Source organism: Remersonia thermophila, chromosome 3 (genome assembly GCF_042764415.1).
Source record: "Remersonia thermophila strain ATCC 22073 chromosome 3, whole genome shotgun sequence".
Lineage (NCBI taxonomy): Eukaryota > Fungi > Ascomycota > Sordariomycetes > Sordariales > Chaetomiaceae > Remersonia > Remersonia thermophila.
Genome location: NC_092219.1, coordinates 2,129,574 through 2,148,720, shown reverse-complemented (window position 1 = coordinate 2,148,720; position 19,147 = coordinate 2,129,574). Strand labels below are relative to the sequence as shown.

General features: G+C 65.4%; 6 protein-coding genes across 6 annotated transcripts; 3 read left to right on the top strand and 3 right to left on the bottom strand.

Annotated features, from left to right (window-relative positions):
• Window positions 1–494: 494 nt before the first annotated feature.
• Window positions 495–2,487, bottom strand: VTJ83DRAFT_3417 (uncharacterized protein; the record flags this gene model as incomplete). Its single annotated transcript, XM_071009793.1, has 2 exons — window positions 495–1,373; window positions 1,459–2,487. The coding sequence occupies 2 exons, from the start codon at window positions 2,485–2,487 to the stop codon at window positions 495–497; spliced, it is 1,908 nt and encodes a 635-aa protein (XP_070867295.1).
• Window positions 2,488–3,527: 1,040 nt separating this feature from the next.
• VTJ83DRAFT_3416 (uncharacterized protein) lies at window positions 3,528–6,485 on the top strand (the record flags this gene model as incomplete). The annotated part of the gene is made up of 1 exon (XM_071009792.1): window positions 3,528–6,485. The coding sequence occupies one exon, from the start codon at window positions 3,528–3,530 to the stop codon at window positions 6,483–6,485; it is 2,958 nt and encodes a 985-aa protein (XP_070867294.1).
• A 282-nt stretch (window positions 6,486–6,767) lies between these two features.
• VTJ83DRAFT_3415 (uncharacterized protein) lies at window positions 6,768–8,050 on the bottom strand (the record flags this gene model as incomplete). Its single annotated transcript, XM_071009791.1, has 2 exons — window positions 6,768–7,611; window positions 7,770–8,050. The coding sequence occupies 2 exons, from the start codon at window positions 8,048–8,050 to the stop codon at window positions 6,768–6,770; spliced, it is 1,125 nt and encodes a 374-aa protein (XP_070867293.1).
• A 591-nt stretch (window positions 8,051–8,641) lies between these two features.
• VTJ83DRAFT_3414 (uncharacterized protein) lies at window positions 8,642–9,800 on the top strand (the record flags this gene model as incomplete). The annotated part of the gene is made up of 2 exons (XM_071009790.1): window positions 8,642–8,989; window positions 9,057–9,800. The coding sequence occupies 2 exons, from the start codon at window positions 8,642–8,644 to the stop codon at window positions 9,798–9,800; spliced, it is 1,092 nt and encodes a 363-aa protein (XP_070867292.1).
• Window positions 9,801–10,148: 348 nt separating this feature from the next.
• On the top strand, window positions 10,149–12,005 carry VTJ83DRAFT_3413 (uncharacterized protein; the record flags this gene model as incomplete). Its single annotated transcript, XM_071009789.1, has 1 exon — window positions 10,149–12,005. The coding sequence occupies one exon, from the start codon at window positions 10,149–10,151 to the stop codon at window positions 12,003–12,005; it is 1,857 nt and encodes a 618-aa protein (XP_070867291.1).
• A 695-nt stretch (window positions 12,006–12,700) lies between these two features.
• Window positions 12,701–19,090, bottom strand: VTJ83DRAFT_3412 (uncharacterized protein; the record flags this gene model as incomplete). The annotated part of the gene is made up of 2 exons (XM_071009788.1): window positions 12,701–13,314; window positions 13,381–19,090. 2 exons carry the CDS (start codon window positions 19,088–19,090, stop codon window positions 12,701–12,703), a joined length of 6,324 nt encoding a protein of 2,107 aa, XP_070867290.1.
• Between the last annotated feature and the right edge of the window lie 57 nt (window positions 19,091–19,147).

The following is a 19,147-nucleotide window of genomic DNA, read 5'->3' as shown; positions in this document are numbered from 1 at the left end:
AGAGGCGAAGACGCTGCTACCCACCCATTCATGGGATCAGAGACGAGACGCTTATGTACACCCTCGCCCGAGCCCTGGGTCGAATTACACCAGACCACCTTTTTTTTTTCAAGTCCTCGGCTCCCTCGACTCCAAAGTGTATGTGTGTGTGTTGTTATTGTTGTTGTTGCACAGAGTTGCCCAAGAACATGTACCTAACCTGGAACTTGTCCGGAGGGATCTATATGGAGTATGCCCTCGCTGTTGCAAGACGGAGTATCATATTTTTTATCGGACGTACATGCATACAACGGTCGGCACAAGCAAACAGCGTACCCCTGTGATGAGCTATAGGTATCCAACCAACATGGATAGCAGCATCTATTACTCTATGTATGAAGGTAAGGTGCGCATTGGCTTCTTTCTTTTTTTTTTTCCTTGCTTTTTGCTCATCCCATCTACACGATTCTTTACCAAGGTACTCCCTACGTCTACTACTACTACTAGCACGAGTACTACTCCCTCCTGCGAACCCAAAACTTCCACCACGGCCGCCCCCCCTCGTCGCCACCGGCCTCCCGCTTCGCTAACCTCCCCTGCCTTCTCCCTCGTCCCGTCGCCCCCCTGCCTATCCCCCTCACCCGCCAAAAGTAGACGGGCACGCCCGCCACCACGAACCCCACGACGACCAGCGTCTGCAGCGGCTGGGAGAAGACGGCGCGGCTCAGCAGGAACAGGCTGACGCAGCAAAAGCAGATGGGCGTCGTGATCCACGTCTTGTAGGGCCGCTCGAGGTCCGGCTCGCGCACGCGCAGGACGATGAGCGCCAGCACGGTGAGGAAGTAAAACGTGTACCCGGCCACGCCGTAAAAGGTGACGAGCGTCCCGAACTCGCCGACGGCGACGTAGCCGGCCGTCAGGACCGCGTTGAGGACGAGGGCCGGCACGGGCGTGAAGAAGAGGCCCGTGTCCTCGTCGCCGAGCAGGCGCGCGAGCCTGCGCGCGAGCCGGGAGCGGGTGCGCAGCGTCGAGAGCTCCGAAGCCGACGGGTCGCCGCCGCCCGAGCCGCCCAGCCGGCCGAAGACGGCGGGGATGTAGCCCTCCTTGCCGGCGACGTAGATGAGGCGGGAGCTGGTAAAGGTGGACGAGTTGAGGGCGCCGAAGCACGAGGCGCTGACGATGAGGGCGAAGACGAGGGCGCCGGCGGCGCCGAAGACCTTGGAGCCGAACATGACGGCGACCGTGTTGGACGAGTTGATGGCGTCGAGCGGGAGGACGAGGAAGTAGGAGACGTTGGCGAGGAGGTAGCAGGCGATGACGAGAGGCATGGCGGTGTGGATGACGCGCGGGAGGTCGCGGCTGGGGTTGCGGAATTCGCCCACGACGTAGTTCGTCTGGCGGGGGAAGAAAAGTTAGCGAGGCAAGATCGCAGGCCTGCCGGGAGGAGCAGGACAAGAACAGAAAGGGGAAGGGTCGTACGTTATCCCAACCGTCAAACGCCCACAGGCCGGCGTAGAGAGCCACGGCCCAGGCGGAGGCGTCCATGTTGGTGCCCTCGAACCACGGGTGGTCCTTCCAGTCGCGGTTGGCCGGGCCCGACATCGAAAACCCCGTGGTCGCGACCACGATGCCGATGATGGCCACGCCCAGCAGCGCGACAAACTTGAGGAACATGAGCATGTTGTTGATGTGCGTGCCCAGGCGCGTCGAGACGCAGTTGAGGAAGGTCACGAGGGCCAGCCCCACCAGGGCCACCACCTTGTTGATCCACGGGTTGACCGTCTCGGCCTCGGCCCCGATCGCGGCGCGCACCAGATACTCGCCCATGATGATGGCGATGATGGCGGCGCCTCCCGGCTTGAGCACCAGCACGGCGACCCACGCAAACAAGAACCCGGCCAGCTCGCCAAAGATCTTGGCCAGGTACACCTGCGACCCGCCGTTGAGCGGGATGGCGCCGCCGAGCTCGGCGTAGCTCGCGGCGCCCGTCCACGCCAGCACGCCGGCCACCACCCATATGATGAGCGCCGCCCCCGGCGAGCCGGCGTGCGAGTTCACCTGGCTCGGCGACGAGAAGATGCCCGAGCCGATGATCAGCCCCACGATCAGCGACAGGCCGTTCAGGTACGTCAGGGTCTTGTGCTTCTCCAGCGAGCCGCTGTTGAGCGCCCCGCCGCCGCGGTGGCGGCCGGCGGACGAGGCGGTGGGGCCGAGCGGCGCGTACCCGCCGTTGGTGCCGGCGGTGCTGGAGAGCGGGAAAAGGTTGGCGGTGAACTCGAAGGCGGACGAGACCGAGTAGGAGCGGTGGCGCGAAGCCGAGGGGGCGGCGGGGTTGGCCGAGTCGAGAGGGTCGTCGCGTTCGAGGGAGGCGCGGCGCGAGGAGGAGAGGCTGGGCCGGGAGGAAACATCGTCGTCGGCTCCCCCGGCGGCCTGGCTGGAGCTGGCGAGCGAGGCGAGCTCGAGCGAGTCGCGGATGTTGCCCGGGAGGTTGGCGTAGAGAGGCGGCATGGTGGCGGTGGTGATGGCCGGAGGGGCGAGTCTGCTGGAGGCTCGCCCGGTGGTGTTTTATGCGTCCTCAGGGAATAACGGCGGGTTCGACACCATGCCTGGAAGTCGGGTCGGCAGCGGCGGCGGTGGTAGTGGTGGTGGTGGAGGAAGAGAAGCAGCTCGGCCAGATCGAGCGGTCGAAGTTGACGAGCGTCGGTGAGGATCCCGGTATCCGTCTTGAACGTAACACGCTACGTCGGAGGATTGGTTGGCAATGCGGATCCCCCGGTCCTGAAAGTACAAAAAAAAAAAGACCGGGCGGCGAGCGTTGCTGCCGCAAAGAACGTCGTATCGTCCAAAAAGAACAAGGAAACAAAACAAATAACGAAAGGGGACGAGTTTCTTTTTTGGACTCGTGATTGAAACCCCGAAGCGACAGGATGCCAGAAAGGGGTTTCAAGGTTTCCAAGAAACAACGGCAATGGACCGTCAACAGCCGTCCCAACCCTCCAGCGCAGCAGGGTAACAGGTGCCAAGACATGAATGTGGCCCGTGCGAGCGTTGCCGTTGCGTTGCCGTTGCGTTGCCGTTGGTCGGCGGCCCGGACACGACACTGCGATTGCTGCGACCGAGTCAGGTCAAGCCCAGGTCCACAACTGCCGCCTTGGCATTGTGTGGGGCACAGGCAGGCACAACGCACAACCCGGAACCCACCCACACGGCCCACATCCACGGGATGGATGCGAGATGCAAGCGCAAGCGCAAGTGCGAGCCCAAGTGCAAAGTCGGGTGCAGGCGCAACAAGGTGCTGCTCGTCCACGGCCCCACTTTATTTTCTGGTAGTGGGTACGCAGTATTACTACTATACGTACACAGTACTGTACGCAGTAGTAGTTACACCGGAGGTGGGCTGAAGCGAGGGAAGTGGGGTGCGAGGTGGTGAGCTCTTGACCGACGGGACCTTCCAACCAGCAAGGGAAGCAGGTGACCTCTCCTCCCGAGATTCCACCGACGACAATTGCCAACTTTTCCTAAGCCACTCGCCTAGCCATGGAATCGCCATGCCACTGATTTGCACCAGGTCCATCGGCCGCTCCCTGTCCAGGCCGGGCTCGTGGCGGCCGCGGCCTGCATGGAGCCATCCGCCGGCCGCTTCGTCGTCGTCGTCGCCGTGCTTCCCTGCCCCGGGCTTCCGCTCCCGCCCCTGGACCGCCCTCCGGTCCTTCGCCGTCACGGCCACGGCCTGTGCCGCCGCCCAGAAGCTCGACCTCCCCAGTCTCGACTCCAAATGGCGCGAGCGGTGGGCGTCCCTCGCCGAGGCCACCAGCCAGTCCAACGACGACATCACCAAGTACATCCTGCCCATGTTCCCCTACCCCTCGGGCTACCTTCACCTCGGCCACCTGCGCGTCTACACCATCGCCGATGTTCTTGCCCGCTACTACGCCCTCCGCGGCCACCGCGTCCTGCTGCCCATGGGCTGGGACGCCTTCGGCCTGCCTGCCGAGAATGCCGCTATCGAGAGGGGCATCCACCCGGCCGCCTGGACCCGCTCCAACATCGCCAACATGAAGGACCAGCTCGCCCTGATGAACGCCTCGTGGGACTGGGACCGCGAGCTGGCCACCTGCGACGCGGAATTCTACAAGCACACGCAAAAGATCTTCCTCCTGCTGCACCAGCACGGCCTCGCCTACCAGGCCGAGGCCGAGGTCAATTACGATCCTGTCGACAAGACGGTCCTGGCCAACGAGCAGGTGGATGCCAACGGCTGCTCCTGGCGCTCCGGCGCCAAGGTGGAAAAGCGCAAGCTCAAGCAGTGGTTCCTCCGCATCTCCGAGTTCCGCGAGGCCCTGCTCCAGGACCTCGACGTGCTGGCCCGGGACGGCGCCTGGCCCGAGCGCGTGCTGGCCATGCAGAAGAACTGGCTGGGCAGGTCGGTCGGCGCCACCATCAAGTTCCCCATCCTGGCCTACGATCACGACATGCACGCCGCCATCGAGGTCTTCACCAGCCGCCCCGATACCCTCTTCGGCGTCCAGTACCTGGCCCTCGCCGCCACCCATCCCGTCGTCGCCAAGCTCGCCGAGAGGGACCCCGAGCTCCAGGCCTTCCTCGACACCCTCCCCGGCCTGCCGCCCGACTCCAAGGTCGGCTACATGCTGCCTCACATCCGCGCCGTCAACCCCCTGGCCTACCACCCCGAGACCCCGGACGCCACAAAGCAGTCCATCCCCGTCTACGTGGCCCCCTACGTCATCGGCGACTACGGCGAGGGCGCCGTCATGGGCGTCCCGGCCCACGACGTCCGCGACCACGCCTTCTGGAAGACGCACCGCTACGGCGAGCCCGTCCGCTTCGTCCTCGCCGCCTCGGAAGACGAGTCGACCACGGCCATGGCCAACGAGCCGTTTGTCGACCACGGCGTCATGACGGAGCATAGCGGGCCGTATCGGGGCAAGTCGTCCAAGGAGGCCGGAGAGATGCTGATCGCCATGCTCGAGGAAGCCGGCCTCGCCAAGCGTCTCGAAAAGTGGCGGCTCCGCGACTGGCTGATCAGCCGCCAGCGGTACTGGGGCACGCCCATCCCCGTCGTCCACTGCGGCTCGTGCGGCGCCGTGCCGGTTCCCGACGACCAGCTGCCCGTCCTGCTCCCCGAGGTCAACGAACACTGGGCCGGCCGGAAGACGGGCAACCCCCTCGAAACGCTCGACGAATGGGTCAACACGGACTGCCCCCGGTGCGGCGGCCCGGCCAAGCGCGACACCGACACCATGGACACCTTTGTCGACTCCAGCTGGTACTACATGCGCTTCATCGACCCGCACAACCGCAACGCACCGTTCTCGGGCGACAAGGCGCGCTCCATGCTGCCGGTCGACCTCTACATCGGCGGCGTCGAGCACGCCATCCTGCACCTCCTCTACGCCCGCTTCATCTACAAGTTCCTCATGACGTCGTCCCTCGTGCCGGGCCAGCAAGACGGCTCCTCCGCCGTGCACGAACCGTTCCGCAGGCTGATCACCCAAGGCATGGTCCACGGGCGGACCTACATCGACCCCGCCACCGGCAAGTTCCTGAGACCCGACCAGGTCGATCTTGCCGACCCTTCCTCCCCCAAGGTGGCCGCCACCGGCGCCCCCGCGACCGTCACGTACGAGAAAATGTCCAAGTCCAAGCACAACGGCGTCGACCCGACCGGCGTCATTCGGCAGCACGGCGCGGACGCCACGCGCGCGCACATGCTGTTCCAGGCACCGGTGAGCGAGGTGCTGGACTGGGACGGGGACAAGATCGTGGGCGTGACGAGGTGGCTGGGGCGGGTGTACGACCTGGTGGTTGGGCTGGGCCAAGCCGAGGCGGGGCACGAGGCGACGCCGAGGGGGTACTTGGAGGAAACGGCCAAGAAGCTGGAGGAGATGGCAGGCGAGGAGCTGGAACGGTGGGATGCCGACGTGGCCGTCTGGCGGGCGGTGCAGAACACGATCGCGTCGGTGACGGCGTCGTACGAGAAGGTGCATACGCTCAACACGGTCGTCTCGGACCTCATGGCGCTGGCCAACGCGATCCAGGACCGCGAGGCGGCACTGAGCCCCGTCATCAAGCAGGAGGCCATCTCGGCGCTGGTGAGGATGATGGCGCCCGTCGCGCCAGCGTTTGCCGAGGAGTGCTGGTCTCTGCTCTCTCCGGCCCGGCCGGGGGAGGACAAGGCGTCCATGTTCCGGGGCAAGGGCCGGGCGGAATTCCCCGTCTTGGATGGGACGCTCGAGCTGGAGCTGCTGCAGCCACGGAGGCAGACGTGCGCCGTGCAGGTGAATGGGAAGCTGCGGTGCGTTGTGGAGATTCCGAAGCCAAGGGGCGGGATGGACAAGGAGGAGCTGAGGGAGTGGATCGTGGGGGAAATTCTCAAGACGCATGAGGGGAAGACGAGGTTGGGTCCTGGCGGGAGTGCGGATGTGAGCAAGGCGAAGAAGGTGGTTGTGGTCAAGGAGGGGAAGGTGGTGAATTTTGTTGTATAAAAAAGAAAAAAAAATGGAAGTTGGATGTTTGTGCGTACGTGGTGGAAAGGGGTAAAAACCAGAGATACATACACGGAAAGGATAGACAAAGAGGTTCAATACAGGCATATATATCTATATACCCCCCTCTCAGCGTTTGTTTCTAACTTGGTTGTTTTTTCGGTGTATGGAAGGTTATGTATGCCTAGGTATGCCCGTAATGTATTATGAGTCTCACCAAAAAACCCTTGCCCGGCACCATCAAAGCCATTCCTTTCCCGACCATCGGTGTTTCGAGAAGGATCAAAACACGGAGAAATACACGGCCCTCCCCAACCCCTCGCCCCTCACCGTCACCTCGGTCCCCTCGACAGCCATCCTCTCGCCCCGATCCCCGGCAGCAGGCTCATCCCGCCAAACCTCGACCGTCTTGAACAGCCCCTCGGCGGGCCGCCGCCGCCGCCGCCGCAAGAAAAACCTCACCACCCTGAGGGCCTGGTCCAGCCCGCCGACCTCCATGAGCATCCTCTTGGGCCGCAGCGCGTCGGCGATGGCGAGGGCGCGGGCGTAGAAGACGTCGTGCGGCTCGAGCGTGCTGTCGCTGCTCTCGGCGGCGGCGGCGGCGAGGGGCTCGGGGACCAGGGCGAGGCGCGGCTCGTGGTTGCGCACGGCGCGGGCGGTGGAGCGGGCGAAGGCGCGCGGGGAGATGTACGGGGGGTTGATGGTGAGGAGGTCAAGGCCGGGGTTGAGGGGTTGCGGAAGGGTGGCGGCGGCGGCGGCGGTGGTGGTGGTGGTGGTGATGGCTTCTTCGGGATTCGCGAGGAGGCGGAGGAGGGACGGGTCGAAGATGTCGTGCTGCAGGAAGGCGACCGAGCAGGCTCCCTCCAGGTCGCCGGCGGTGGAGGAAAGCCTGGCGCGGGCGCGGCGGAGGTTCTCGCGGGCCAGCTGGACCGCGTGAGGGCAAATGTCGACGCCGCGGACGGTGATGGGGACCGGGCGAGGGAGGGTGCGGAGGAGGGCGTGCAGGAGCAGGAGGGGGATGCAGCCCGTGCCGGTGCAAAGGTCGAGGATGGAGAGGGACGAGGGCGGCGGGCGGTCTCGGGCCAGGAGGGAGGCGAGCTGGAGGGTGTAGGATTCCGTTTCTGGTCTGTCGGTGCGGGTGTGCTGGTTAACCATGCGCTCTTCCTATAAATCGTTTTTTTTTTTTTTTTTGGTAGGCATGGATGGTCATGCTGCCCCCTCCCGCTCCAGGGATGCAGGGGAGCGAGCGACATGGGAGATGTTTCTGCAGATGAGAGATCTCACCTCGGAATGAGAACGCCTGGACGGCACCTGATGTCGAGGTCGCCAAACGGCTGGTTCCCGAGAACGTACTGCAGCGGCACGCCCTTCCCGCGCTTCTCGACCAGGTCCCAGACGCGGAGCTGGTCGGGCACGGGAGACGGGGTGTCACGGACGTGCTCGCGAATCCAGCGCAGCTCGTTGGCGGTGGAGGTGAGATCCCGGCAGACCGGGAGGAGCACGGGAGCAAACGGGGAGATATCTTTCCTGGCTCGCCAGAAGAGCGAGGGAGGAAGACGGGGCATGTCTGTGGCGGCTTGTCATGTTAGCGTTTGCCTGTACATATATATACACAGTATATATAGATATATATATATATATATATGTGTGTGTGTGTGTGTGTGTGTGTGTGTGTGTATGAGTGAGTGAGTGGATGTATAAGAGGCAACAAAACAACGTATAATGAGGGGGACATGGCAGAACATACCTAGGTACCTACCGAACCTCGGTGAGAATTCCTACAATATGAATTGTGCCAGATTCCTGGAGGCACGATCTCGCCAAAATACTCTCCAACGACGCCTGCGTCTTGCCGGGCTGAAATGGTGGTTAATACGCAGGGTTCTCCAAGCAGAAGAAGTTCTCTTCGACGAGAGCATCGGACTATCCGAGCCTCTGATGCCCCTGTAACCCGATTGGTGCATAACCGGTGCAGCGTTGCCCCCCGCGTGGGTTTCGTCGGTCGCCGAGAGCCAAGTTCCCTGTCCGGCCTGGTCCGGATCTTCCCTGGGAACCAACTTGATACAAACTTGCACCATGGAATCCCGGCCCTCACCACCACGACGGCGACCACCACCACCACCGCCCCCAGTCACCCCAGCTGCCCTTCACCCGCCATGACAATACAGCGGTTACTGCCGCGGGCCTGTTTCAGGCCACCATCGACCTTGGCAGCCGCCGCGCGCAGAGGATTCGCCATCAAATCCCCCTTCCCGCCGCCCTTCCCAACAACACCCACCTGCCCGGCGCCGACCTGCCCATGCGAAGAGGCCCCCAAGCTCCCCGACGGCTTCACCATCGACCGCGTGGCACCCCTCAACGGCGTCATTCCGACCTACGCCCAGCAGGTGCTCGTCTGCACCGGCCACTTTACCTGGCCCTCCAAGATCGAGCAGGGAAACTCGGGCGACAACCTGGCCGCCGACCTGAAGGAGCTGGTCGGGGCGCAGGGCAAGTATTGCGACGTGAGTCTCTTCCTGTTGGGGTCTTGTTTCCTTGGCTCGCTCGGCTCCCTAACCACCGCTCCGCCAGCCCTTCCACAACGTCATGATCCTCAACGCCTCTTTCCCCTCCACCCCGGCCCCGACCCGCCGGCCCGACCTCCAAACCGACTCGGTCTACGTCTTGCCCCTCTTCAAATACGTCCCCTTCCTGCCCCGCATCTCGTTTGAGCACGTCGAGGCCCTCGTCCGCGCCTACCTGCAGCCCGACGCGCTGCACCCCATGTACGACACCCTGTCGCCCGTGCACCGCGACCGCCTGCTGCGCAAGCCCGTCTACGAAAGCATCCTGTGGGGCGCGCGGGACGTGGAGGACGTCATGGTGCTCATCTGCGGCCACGGCAACAGGGATGCGCGCTGCGGGATCTACGGCCCGGTGCTGAGGCGGGAGTTCCTCGACAAGCTGCCCGGGAAGGGGGTCGAGGTGCTCAAAGGGCCCGTGGAGGTGGACGAAGACGACGTGGATAAGCCGGCGCTGGACCGCCCCGCCGAGACCGGGGACGGCGGCAAGCCGACGGCGCGCGTGGCGCTGGTGAGCCATGTCGGCGGGCACAAGTTTGCGGGCAACGTGATTCTCTACATGCCGCCGAGCATGAAGCTTCCCAACGGAGAGCCGCATCCCCTGGCCGGGCATGGCATTTGGTACGGCAGGGTGGAACCGAGCCATGTCGAAGGCATCATTGAAGAGACGATTCTGGGCGGCAAGGTCATTGAGGAGCTGTTCCGGGGAGGGATCAAACGGGACGGGCAGGGCGGCGAGATGCTGAGGATATAGGGGGCCGAACTGGCGATGCCGTATGCAGCGTACATAGAACTACCCGTGTATTATAGTGCCATTCTAGACTAGAGCATCCCCCCCGGTAGACGTATGCCTCTTTTTTTTTTTATTCCTCTCCGTTTCAGAGCTGGCTGGGCACTCGTGAGAAGGGCATGCCATTGACGGGGGTGGAAACACTGCTTAGTTGCATACCAATTTTCCGACTCCCTTTTGCGATTCATCAACATGATCAACAAAGGAGTTTTTGGTGTGTGTTCCTGTGTCCCTTGACAGCCACCCACCACGCTTCGCAACGCGCCGACCGGGAACGCATCCGGTCCGCCCTGTCATGAAGTCTCCCTCAACATGGGCTTGTCCATGATTCACATCTGCGTACGCTCGCCGGCGGCAGCCGCCGCGAGGGCCAACCGGCTCGCCATCGCCCGGCTCAGCTCGCCCTCACCTCCGAGCCCGCTCTCTCGGCGACAGCAGCGCAACCTCCATAGCACCCCTTCCTACCACCGCCGGCGAGCTCCCCCCATCCGCGTGGCACCCTCTCCGCCGCCCGCCCCGAAAGATCAGCCTCCGCAAACCCCGCCACCTTCTCGTCCTCTGCAACAACCCCCGCAGCCGGACCATGATTCCGTCTCTCAACCCCTAGATCCCCTCCCCCAGTCCCCGGCCTTTGAGCTGCACCCTTCGTCCATCATCTCCCCTTCCTCCTCCTTCTCCTCTTCTTCCTCCTCCTCCCCCTCTTCCTCCTCCCACCGCTCCCCCCTCCTGCCCCCTCCCCGCCGGCGTTTCCTCCCCAAACTCTTCCCCAAGGTCAAGCGCGACCGCGACATCTTCGGCTGGGTCGCCTTCATCTTTCTCTGCTACCTCTTCACCCCGACCGTGACCAGCTTTGGCGGCGGCGACGACGACGATGACGGCAGCGGCGGGAAGAAGAAGAAGGGGAAGACGACGCGCAAGTCGCTCAACGCCGAGACGTTCACGCCCTTTACCGTGGCGGAGCGCGAGCAGGTGTCCCCGACGGCGTTTATCTTGACGCTGGAGGCCCTAGGCGGCAAGGGCCGGGAGGGGACGGTCGAGGAGATCCGGAGGGCGTGGAGCCACGGCGGGCTGTGGGCCGTGGAGGTCAAGCAGCCCGAGATCATGGTCGCGAGGGACTACACGCCGCTGCCGGATCTGGTGGAGGTGTTGGGACCCGCCGGCGGTAGCGGCGAGGGGGGGGAGGACGGTGCCGGAAAGGCTGAGGCCGAGGAGGAAGAGAAGAAGAAGAAACAAAAGAACAAGGAGGATGGCAAGATCCGGCTTTACGTGCGGCGCATGCAGCGCGGCGAGGTGTCCAACTACCTGTCGCGCCTGCAGGTGGGCGACGAGATCGAGCTCCGCGGCGCAAAGCTGGGGTTTGACCTGCGCAGCAGGATCGGAGAGGCGGCGGCGGCGGCGGCGGCGGCCGAGCAAGATGCTCAGCAGCCCCGGCCGCCTCGCCGCGTCGTGTTCCTGGCCGGCGGGACGGGCATCGCCACCGCGCTGCAGGCCGCGCACGCCCTCCTCGACGTGCCCGGCGTGGAGATGGACGTGGTGTGGGCGAACCGCCGGAGGGAGGACGCCAGGCAGGGCAGCGGCGACGACGACGAGAACGCCATCCTCGCCATGCTCGAGGCCTTCCGCCGGGCGTACGGCGGCCACCGGTTCCGCTACGCCTGCACCGTCGACGAGGAAGGCTCCTTCGTCACGCGCGACGTCGTCGCCGGGCTCTTGACGGCCGGGCTGGGCGCGTCGTCCTCTTTGGCGCCCGCCACCGCCCGCCCGTCCCTCTGGAAGAACCCGTGGTCCTCTTCTTCGTCCGCATCCGCGTCCGCCGCCGCCGGCGCGGTCGACGCATCCTCGTGCCGTTACCACTCCCCGACCCTCCTCACCACCTCTCCCGACGCGGACCCCGGTCCTGACACGCCTTCCTCCACGCCGGGGAACCCATCCCAGCAACGCCCGCCGCGGCGGGGCGAATGCCGCTGCCGATCCGCCGCCACAGGCCAGCCGGTCCGCGGCGGCAAGAATCTGTTTATGATTTCGGGACCCGAGGGGTTCATCGCGCATTTCGCGGGGCCCAAGGTGTGGAGCGACGGCAAGGAGAGGCAAGGCTTGGTGGGTGGGTTGGTGGGGGAGGCGCTGAAGAAGAAAGGAGAGGAAGGGGGATGGCTGGTGTTGAAGATGTGAGACGCCCCAGATGCTGCTCTGTAGGGTAACGAGAGACGAGAGAAGAGGGGAAAGAAACAGAGATGCGGCATGCGCTCGAAATGGTTTCTGTGGCATCCATCGTCCTTGCATAGAGGGATCGCGACCACCGGCGTGGCGGGCGAGTCTTGTGCTTGAACAGAGTGCTTGACTTTGGCTCTGCGGACTTGGAGATCGAATAGCGTAGGACAAGACCCCCAAGCAAGTACAGCGCACCACTCCATCATCTACCCAAGAATTGGCAAAGATAGATATATCCATATCCGTATATATGGCGCCGCTGTTTGGTGATGGTCGTTCGTGTAATCACCATGGTTTCTAGAACCCATGACTCTGCCAAGATGGAATACTACTACAGTACAACGGTGACACATTATCATCCTCGCTCCTGACCATCTCTTCCAAAACAACAAATACAAACAAGCAAAAACTACTGCTTTCCGTCAACCGACCGAGCCCCCTGCCCACGCCACGTCCCATCCCGTCCCGCCCCCATCCAAAGAGACAGGTTGAAACAAAGACCCAACGCAGCAGGCCAGAATCATCCACCCCCCCACCCATTAAGTGTTATGCAGGCCATCGTTCCAAACATCCCATCGTGTACACATCACGCCCATGTTGTTTCCATCATCCCCGCTTCGTTCTTCATCACATCATCAAAGACAAGAGAAGGGCTCTCAAGACTTGTCCATGACATCCACGTACCTCGCGCCCCGCTTGGGCTTCTTGGCCCCGGGCTTCCTCGGCCCGGTCGCTGCCCCCAGCAGATCGTCGATGCTGTTGGAGGTGCTCAAGCTCGTCCGCGGTTTGGGCGGGCCTCCGCCAGGCGGGCCGGGAGGGCTGCTCGCGACGCTCGTGTTGCTCGCCGACCGGAGCATGGCCACCGGCGCCGGCAGCGGTCCCCCGGACGAGGTCGGCCGAGACGAGTCAAAGGTGTGGCTAGCCGACCTGGGTGGGGCGCTGGCTCTTCCACCTTCCGGCCCGGAGGCCGAAGGGGGTGGCGCCGGGCTCGCGCTGGCCGCCCGCGGGGCCGAGGATGCCTTGGGCGGGGGCGGCGTGGACTTCTTGACCAGGTCCTCGGGGCCGGCGTTCTTGTTGACCCAGCGCTTGAGTTCCGGATCGTAGTAGAAGGAGTTGGGCTCGCCGAGCTTGGCCTTGACGGGCTTGCCCGGAGTTCCGTCCTGCGCAGCGGGCTGGTTGTTGCTGTTGTTGCTGTTGTTGCGGCTAAACCACGAGGTGAAGCCCCAGCCCTTCTTCGCTTGGGCTTGCTTGGCGGCTTCGGCGCGTTTGGCTAGCGAACGGTCAGCATACACACCGCGTCGGGACTCGTGGATGGCATTTCTGGGACCGAACGTACCCTCCTCCTCAGCAATCCTCCGGAACATCTCGGCGTTCTCCCTGTCCCTCTCCTCCTTGGTCTTCTCAGCCGCCTTCGGCGGGGCAGCACCGGCAGCAAGCGGCACGGGGAAGGCGTCATCGTCATCGTCGTACATGATACCCTTCTTCTTGGGCTTCGGCTTCTCCTCTTCGGAACCGTCGCCATCCCCCGAGCCTTGCGGTTCGGGCTCGGGCTCATACGATGGTGGTTCATAGCTGTAGGGCTGGAACGAAGGCGGCTCGTAGGTGCTGGTGGCGACGCCAGCACCCGCCTCGCCCGACGCCTTGTCCTCCTCCCTCTCCCCCTTCTCTTCGCTCGGCGACTCGTAGGGCGTCAGGGACGGAGGCTCGTAGCCGTACGATGGCGGCTGGTAGCCGTAAGAGGGCTCCGACGCCTGGCCTGGCGGCTCGGCCTGCTGACCAGCAGCCACCCCGTTTTCCGGAGCAGGATACTCGGCCGGCTGCGGCACCGCGGGTTGGTAGCTAGGCACGTAAGGCGAAGGCTGCGGCGACGTCGTCTCTGCGGTCTGCGGCGTGTAAACGGGCGCCGGCGACCCGCTCCTGACAGGCGTGTAGCGACCGGACTGCTGCATATCGAGCGACCGCCTTGCCGGAGCCTCGAAGGACATCGTGCTCATGTCGCTCAGCGAGTGCTCCAGGCTCGGGCGGGGCGCGTACGCCGAGGTCGAGGGCCTGCTACCCGACGAGCCAGCCGGGGCCGGAGCGTAGCGCGACGCGGCTCTGGTTTGCGGCGGGGGCGGCGGCGCGGCGGCGTTCGGTCCGTTCGGCGGAACCATCGGCAAGCCGAAGGAGGGAACGGCCGCGGCAAACGACTCGAGGTTGGTGGTCGAGGGCGCCCGGCTGATGGCCGGCGTGCCTCCCGGGATGCGGGCAAACGGCCCCGTCTCGGGCTCGGCGGACGAGTTCTGGCCGTCGGCGTCGTCGTCGCCCGACACAAACTTGTTGAACTTGCTCCACATGGTGTCGGAGACCTTGTTCATGCTGGGCTTGGGGATCCACGAGCCCGACTCCTCCTTGGGCGCCTGCTTGAGGCGGCGCATGAGATCCTCGACGGCGTTCTCCAGGATCGGGTGGTGGTACGGCGACCGCTTGGTCTGCGACGTGATGGCGGTCGCGAGAGCCTCGCAGTACTGCAGGGCCTTGTCCCTGAATCCGTGCTCCGCCAGGGCAAGGGCGTGCTGCAGCTTGTAAGCGGCCAGGTGCGGGTTGGAGAAGGGCACGCTGAAGCTGCTGGCGAGGCTCTGGCCGTACTCGTAGACCTCGCTGAGCAGGAGAGGCTCGATCTCCTTGGCGAACTGGTCCGGCTGCTTCTTGTGGTCGGAGCCGACGAGCACAAAGTGCGAGGCAGGATCGTCGAGGCCGCCGAACACGGCCTGGCTGCGTCCGAACATGAAGCAGATGTGCGCCGCTTCGGCTCGTCCGTACCCGGCGAGCAGGCGGCCGAGCGAGTTGATGGCGCGGACGTCGTCGCTGCTCCTGTTGCTCAGGATGAGCGTCAACGTCTCGCGCCACTTCTCGAGACCCTCGGCGGCATCCTTGGCGCCGCTCGTGGCGGCGTTGGTCGCGACAAGCTGGAGCCCCGCGCGGGCGTGGCTCGGGACGAGCTCGTCGACGCTCTCCTCCTGATTGCCCGCGAGCACCTCGTACAGCGCGGCGAGCGACTCGTTGCTGTGGCCCGGATAGTTGACCTCCTTCTTGATGAACTCCTGCGAGACCTGCTTGTACAGATCCGGCGCGAGAGCGTTGGACAGGAGGAGGGCGTGGCCCCACAGGCGCTGGTCGGCCGCGGCCCAGATGGCCTTCTCGCGTTCGCCGTTCAGGAGATGACGGCGGATCTGCTCGACCGCCGAGGAGCTCACGCCGTCGGGCTGCATGCCCGTCGCCACCGAGCTGCCGAGACCCGTGCCGAACGCGGCAGCGGCTCCGTTCGCGTACGGCGCCGCGCCCTCGCTCTGCGGCGTCTCGAGCCCGGGGCACAAGATGCCGCGGACGGCCTTCTCGACGGCCGGGGTTCCTTCCAAGACGCCGTCATGCTCGATGAAAACGCGGAGAATCTTCCACAACAGAAGACGCTCGGTAGCGCGCTTGTCTTCGTGAGACAGCTGGGCGTGAATACCATACGTCGTCGGCAGGGCCTGCTCAAGGCTCTCGATGCCGCTGGACAGCCACGCGATGGTCTCCTTCTTCTTGGACTTGCCCTTCAGCGGGCCGGGGAACTTGGCGAGACGGCTCTCCAGGGGCACGATGTCCTTGACGTTCCGCACCTTGACCTCGCCAGGAGCCCGCACCGTCGAGGGTCCGGTCGAGTTGATGCCGTAGCGGGGCACCTCCTTGGGGAAGGTCGTGACAAGCGTCCCGCCCACTCCCCAGGACACGACAGGCGAGCCTCGCCAGCGCTCGAGGGGGTCGAGCTCTCGGCCGTCCGTCGGAGGGATCGCAGGGTTCGGCACGTACACGCGGCCGGTAAACCAAGGCCCCATGGCAGGCGCCGCCGGGGGCGCAACGGCGGCAGGAAACACGGCGGTAGGGGACATAAGGCCGTTCGCGGAAGACGGCCGAGGGATCGGCTCCGCGGGCTTGTAGCCTCGGCTTCCATAAAGCGACCCCGGAGACTGGGTCATGGAGCGCGGGGGCGGCGCGAACTCGTGAGCCGACGCCAAGGAAGCATGGCTCACGCCGCTCTTCGGGGGCGACATGACGGCGTGCGCCGCCGCGGTTGGAGGCGGCGTCTGCCTCGCCTGAGGCGGCGGCGCGTATCTAGAGACGGGAGGCGACGTTGGCTGCGACGCCGGAGCCGGAGCCGGAGCCGCCTCCTCTTCCGCTTCTGTTGTCGGAGGCAGGGACGGGACGCGCTGGAGGCGAAACTCGTGCAAGCCGCTGCTCCGCCGTTCCGCGTGGGAACCACCGTCGGCATGGCCGACGTGGGGATGGACCCTCACCTTCTCGTTCGTGATCTCGAAATGGGCCAAGGGGCTGGAGGTGCGAGGCTGGTGCGGGAGGATCGGCGGGCCCGGGGTCGCCGGCACCGGGCCGTAGCCGACGCTCGGCTGACGGGGCGCCGGCGGTGCCGGAGAATATCTGCTTGTTGCGGGAGCCGGGACAGGAGCGGCCCCGGGCACGGCCGCCGGCGCCGGCGAATAGCGACTCGCGGCAGCCGTGGGAGCAGGCGGGGCCGCGGGCGGAAGAGCCGAGCCGGTGGTCAGGGACGCATACGGGTTCACACGCGGCGGAGCTACAAGGTCAGGAAAGTCACCGCCGAGGTTGGAGGGGGCCGGCGGCCGGGGCGGCGCCGCCGGGTACGAGGCGGCGGGCGGGGGCGCTGGCTGCGTCGGATGGCCAGGCGCCACCGAGTGCGTTGGGGACGAGGCGCTATGGCTGCTTTGGCGGGATGCGGGGCGGACCTTGGTGCTGATGGGGAGATCTTCAAAGAAGCGATTTTCCTGAGACGTCTTTCGCGTGCCCGCGGGCGGTGGTGCCGCATGGCTCAAAGGCGGACGCGCTGCGGCGGGCGGGGTGTGGCTGGGAGGAGGCGGGGGGGCCTGCAGGCTTGCGCTCCGGGGAGGCGGTGGCACCGGGGGACCGGCGGCGGCGGCGGCGGCCTGGAGAGGCGGAGCGCCGGTCCGCCGCTTCTGGGGCTTCACAACCTCCATGGGAAGATCGTAAGGGGATGTGTAGCCGCCCTTGGCCTTGTCCACAAAGCTCTGAGCCTTCTTCTCCTGCGGCGGGGGCGGAGCGGCGGCATAGCCGTACGAGGAGGACGCCGCCGGAGGAGCGGATGGAGCTGTGTACGGGGCATGGACAGGAGGCTGGACAGGAGGCTGGGCTGCCGGGACGGAGGCGGCGGGGAAATAGGGGTTCGGCGCCGGGACGAGGGACGGACTCGGTGCTGGGACAAGGGCCGGGCTGGGCGCCGGGATAAGCGACGGGCTCGGCAGATAGGGGTTTGGCGGCGGAACAGCAGCAAGAGGAGCAGGCGCCGGGGCGTGGGCGTGGGCCGGGACCTGGTTGGGTGGCAGATAGCGTGCAGCAGCCGGTAGCTGAGGAGGAGGTGCTGCAGCGGGGGCTGCCGGAGCGGCGGGGACGGGTTGTTCCATGTCCTCGTCTTCCAGCAGGCCCTCGTCATCGCTGCCGAGGAAGGCGGCGGCATCGATTTCCGTTGTGCCCGTTGCGGCGCCGGTGCCCGCGGCGGTGTCGTCGTCGGCCAGGAACTCGGCGTCCTCCTCATCGCCAAACATTTCGCTCCACTTGGCATCCAGGTCCTCGCCGGTGCTTGCCTTTGGCTGCTCCTGGGCCTTCTCCGAGGTCTGTTGCGGGGCATCGACGGCCGGCTGCTGGGGTTCGGCGTCGGCGACCGCCTCCTCGGCCGTCTCTTGGACCGTCTCCTCGAGCGGCGCGAAGCCAGAGCTGGCAGGGCCCACGTTCAGGGAGTTGAGCACATCGGTCGTCGACTTTCGCTCCAGAGAGGGCGGGCGGAACTGGGTTTCTGGCGCGGCGTCGTTGCGGACGCTGCTGAAGAAGTCGTCCTCCTCTCCGCCGGCATCATCGGCAAACAAATCGCGGCCCGCCTCGGCGGGGCCGTGCTGCTCCTCGTGCTTCTGGACAGCGGGGATCAAGGGCACGCCCTCCTCGAAGCGAGCCGCTTCCTCGGCCTCTTGGACGGCATCTTCGGCCTGGTTCGTCCCCATGACGGCGCTCGGGAGCGGTTCGCCGTCCTCCATTTGGTCCTCCGTATCGAGGGCGACATCCTCGGCGTGGCTGAAGGCGACAGGCTGGCCTAGCGGAGCGTGGGCAGCGGCTTCGTCGACCGGCTCGGCGTGGTCGGCGTGGCCGGCTTGCTCGGCGGCCTGCGCGGCGTCTTCGTCTTCCTCGCGGGGCGGGACGGGAGGGAAGGAGTTTGTGCGGTGGGAATCGGGCATGAACTTGAAAGGGTCCGAGTTGGTTCGGCCCAGGGTCCACTCGGCATCGTCGTCATCGTTCCAGTTCACCTCGTGGGCCACGGTACGGGTGAAGGACATGGTGCTGAAGTGCTTTGACGTGGCCGGCGACGCGACCGACGACGTGGTGTCGGGCTCGACGGAGTCGGTGGCCTCGGCAGACTCGGTGGCTTCGGGGGTCTCGACAGCCCCGACGGAATCGGCGGACTCGGTGGTCTTGACGGTCTCGGCGGTCTCGACGGCCTCGACGATCTCCGTAGCCTCGATGGCTTCGGTGGCCTCAGTAGCCTGAACGGCTTCGGCGGCCTCGGCAGACTCGGTGGCTTCGGGGGTGTCAACAACCTTGACGGACTCGGGGGCTTCGGCGGTCTCGACGGTCCCGGTGGCCTCGATGACCTCGGTGGCCTCAGCAGCCTGGGAGGCTTCGGTGGCCTCGGCGGTCTTGACGGCCTCGACGGTCTCGGGGACATCGGCGGCGGGCTCGCCCTCGGGTTGCAACGGCCACTCCTCCTCGTTCAGCAGCTCGTCGGCCCAACCCCCCAGTTCGTCGTTGTTGTTGTTGTTGTTGTCGTCTGGCACAGAGGCATCGGCCGCAGGCGGTTCCGGGCGTTCTTCTGCGGGGCTTTCTGCGGATTCGACCGGTTGCGTCGTTGCCGTCGTGGCTCGTGGCAGGTCGTCGGTCGAGTTTGGCATCAAGGCGGGATGCCATGACGCAGTCGGCGCATCCGACGCCATGTCGGGCCAAGGCGATGCAGGACGGAGCTAGAAACAGGACCTCGCCAATGCGCTCGG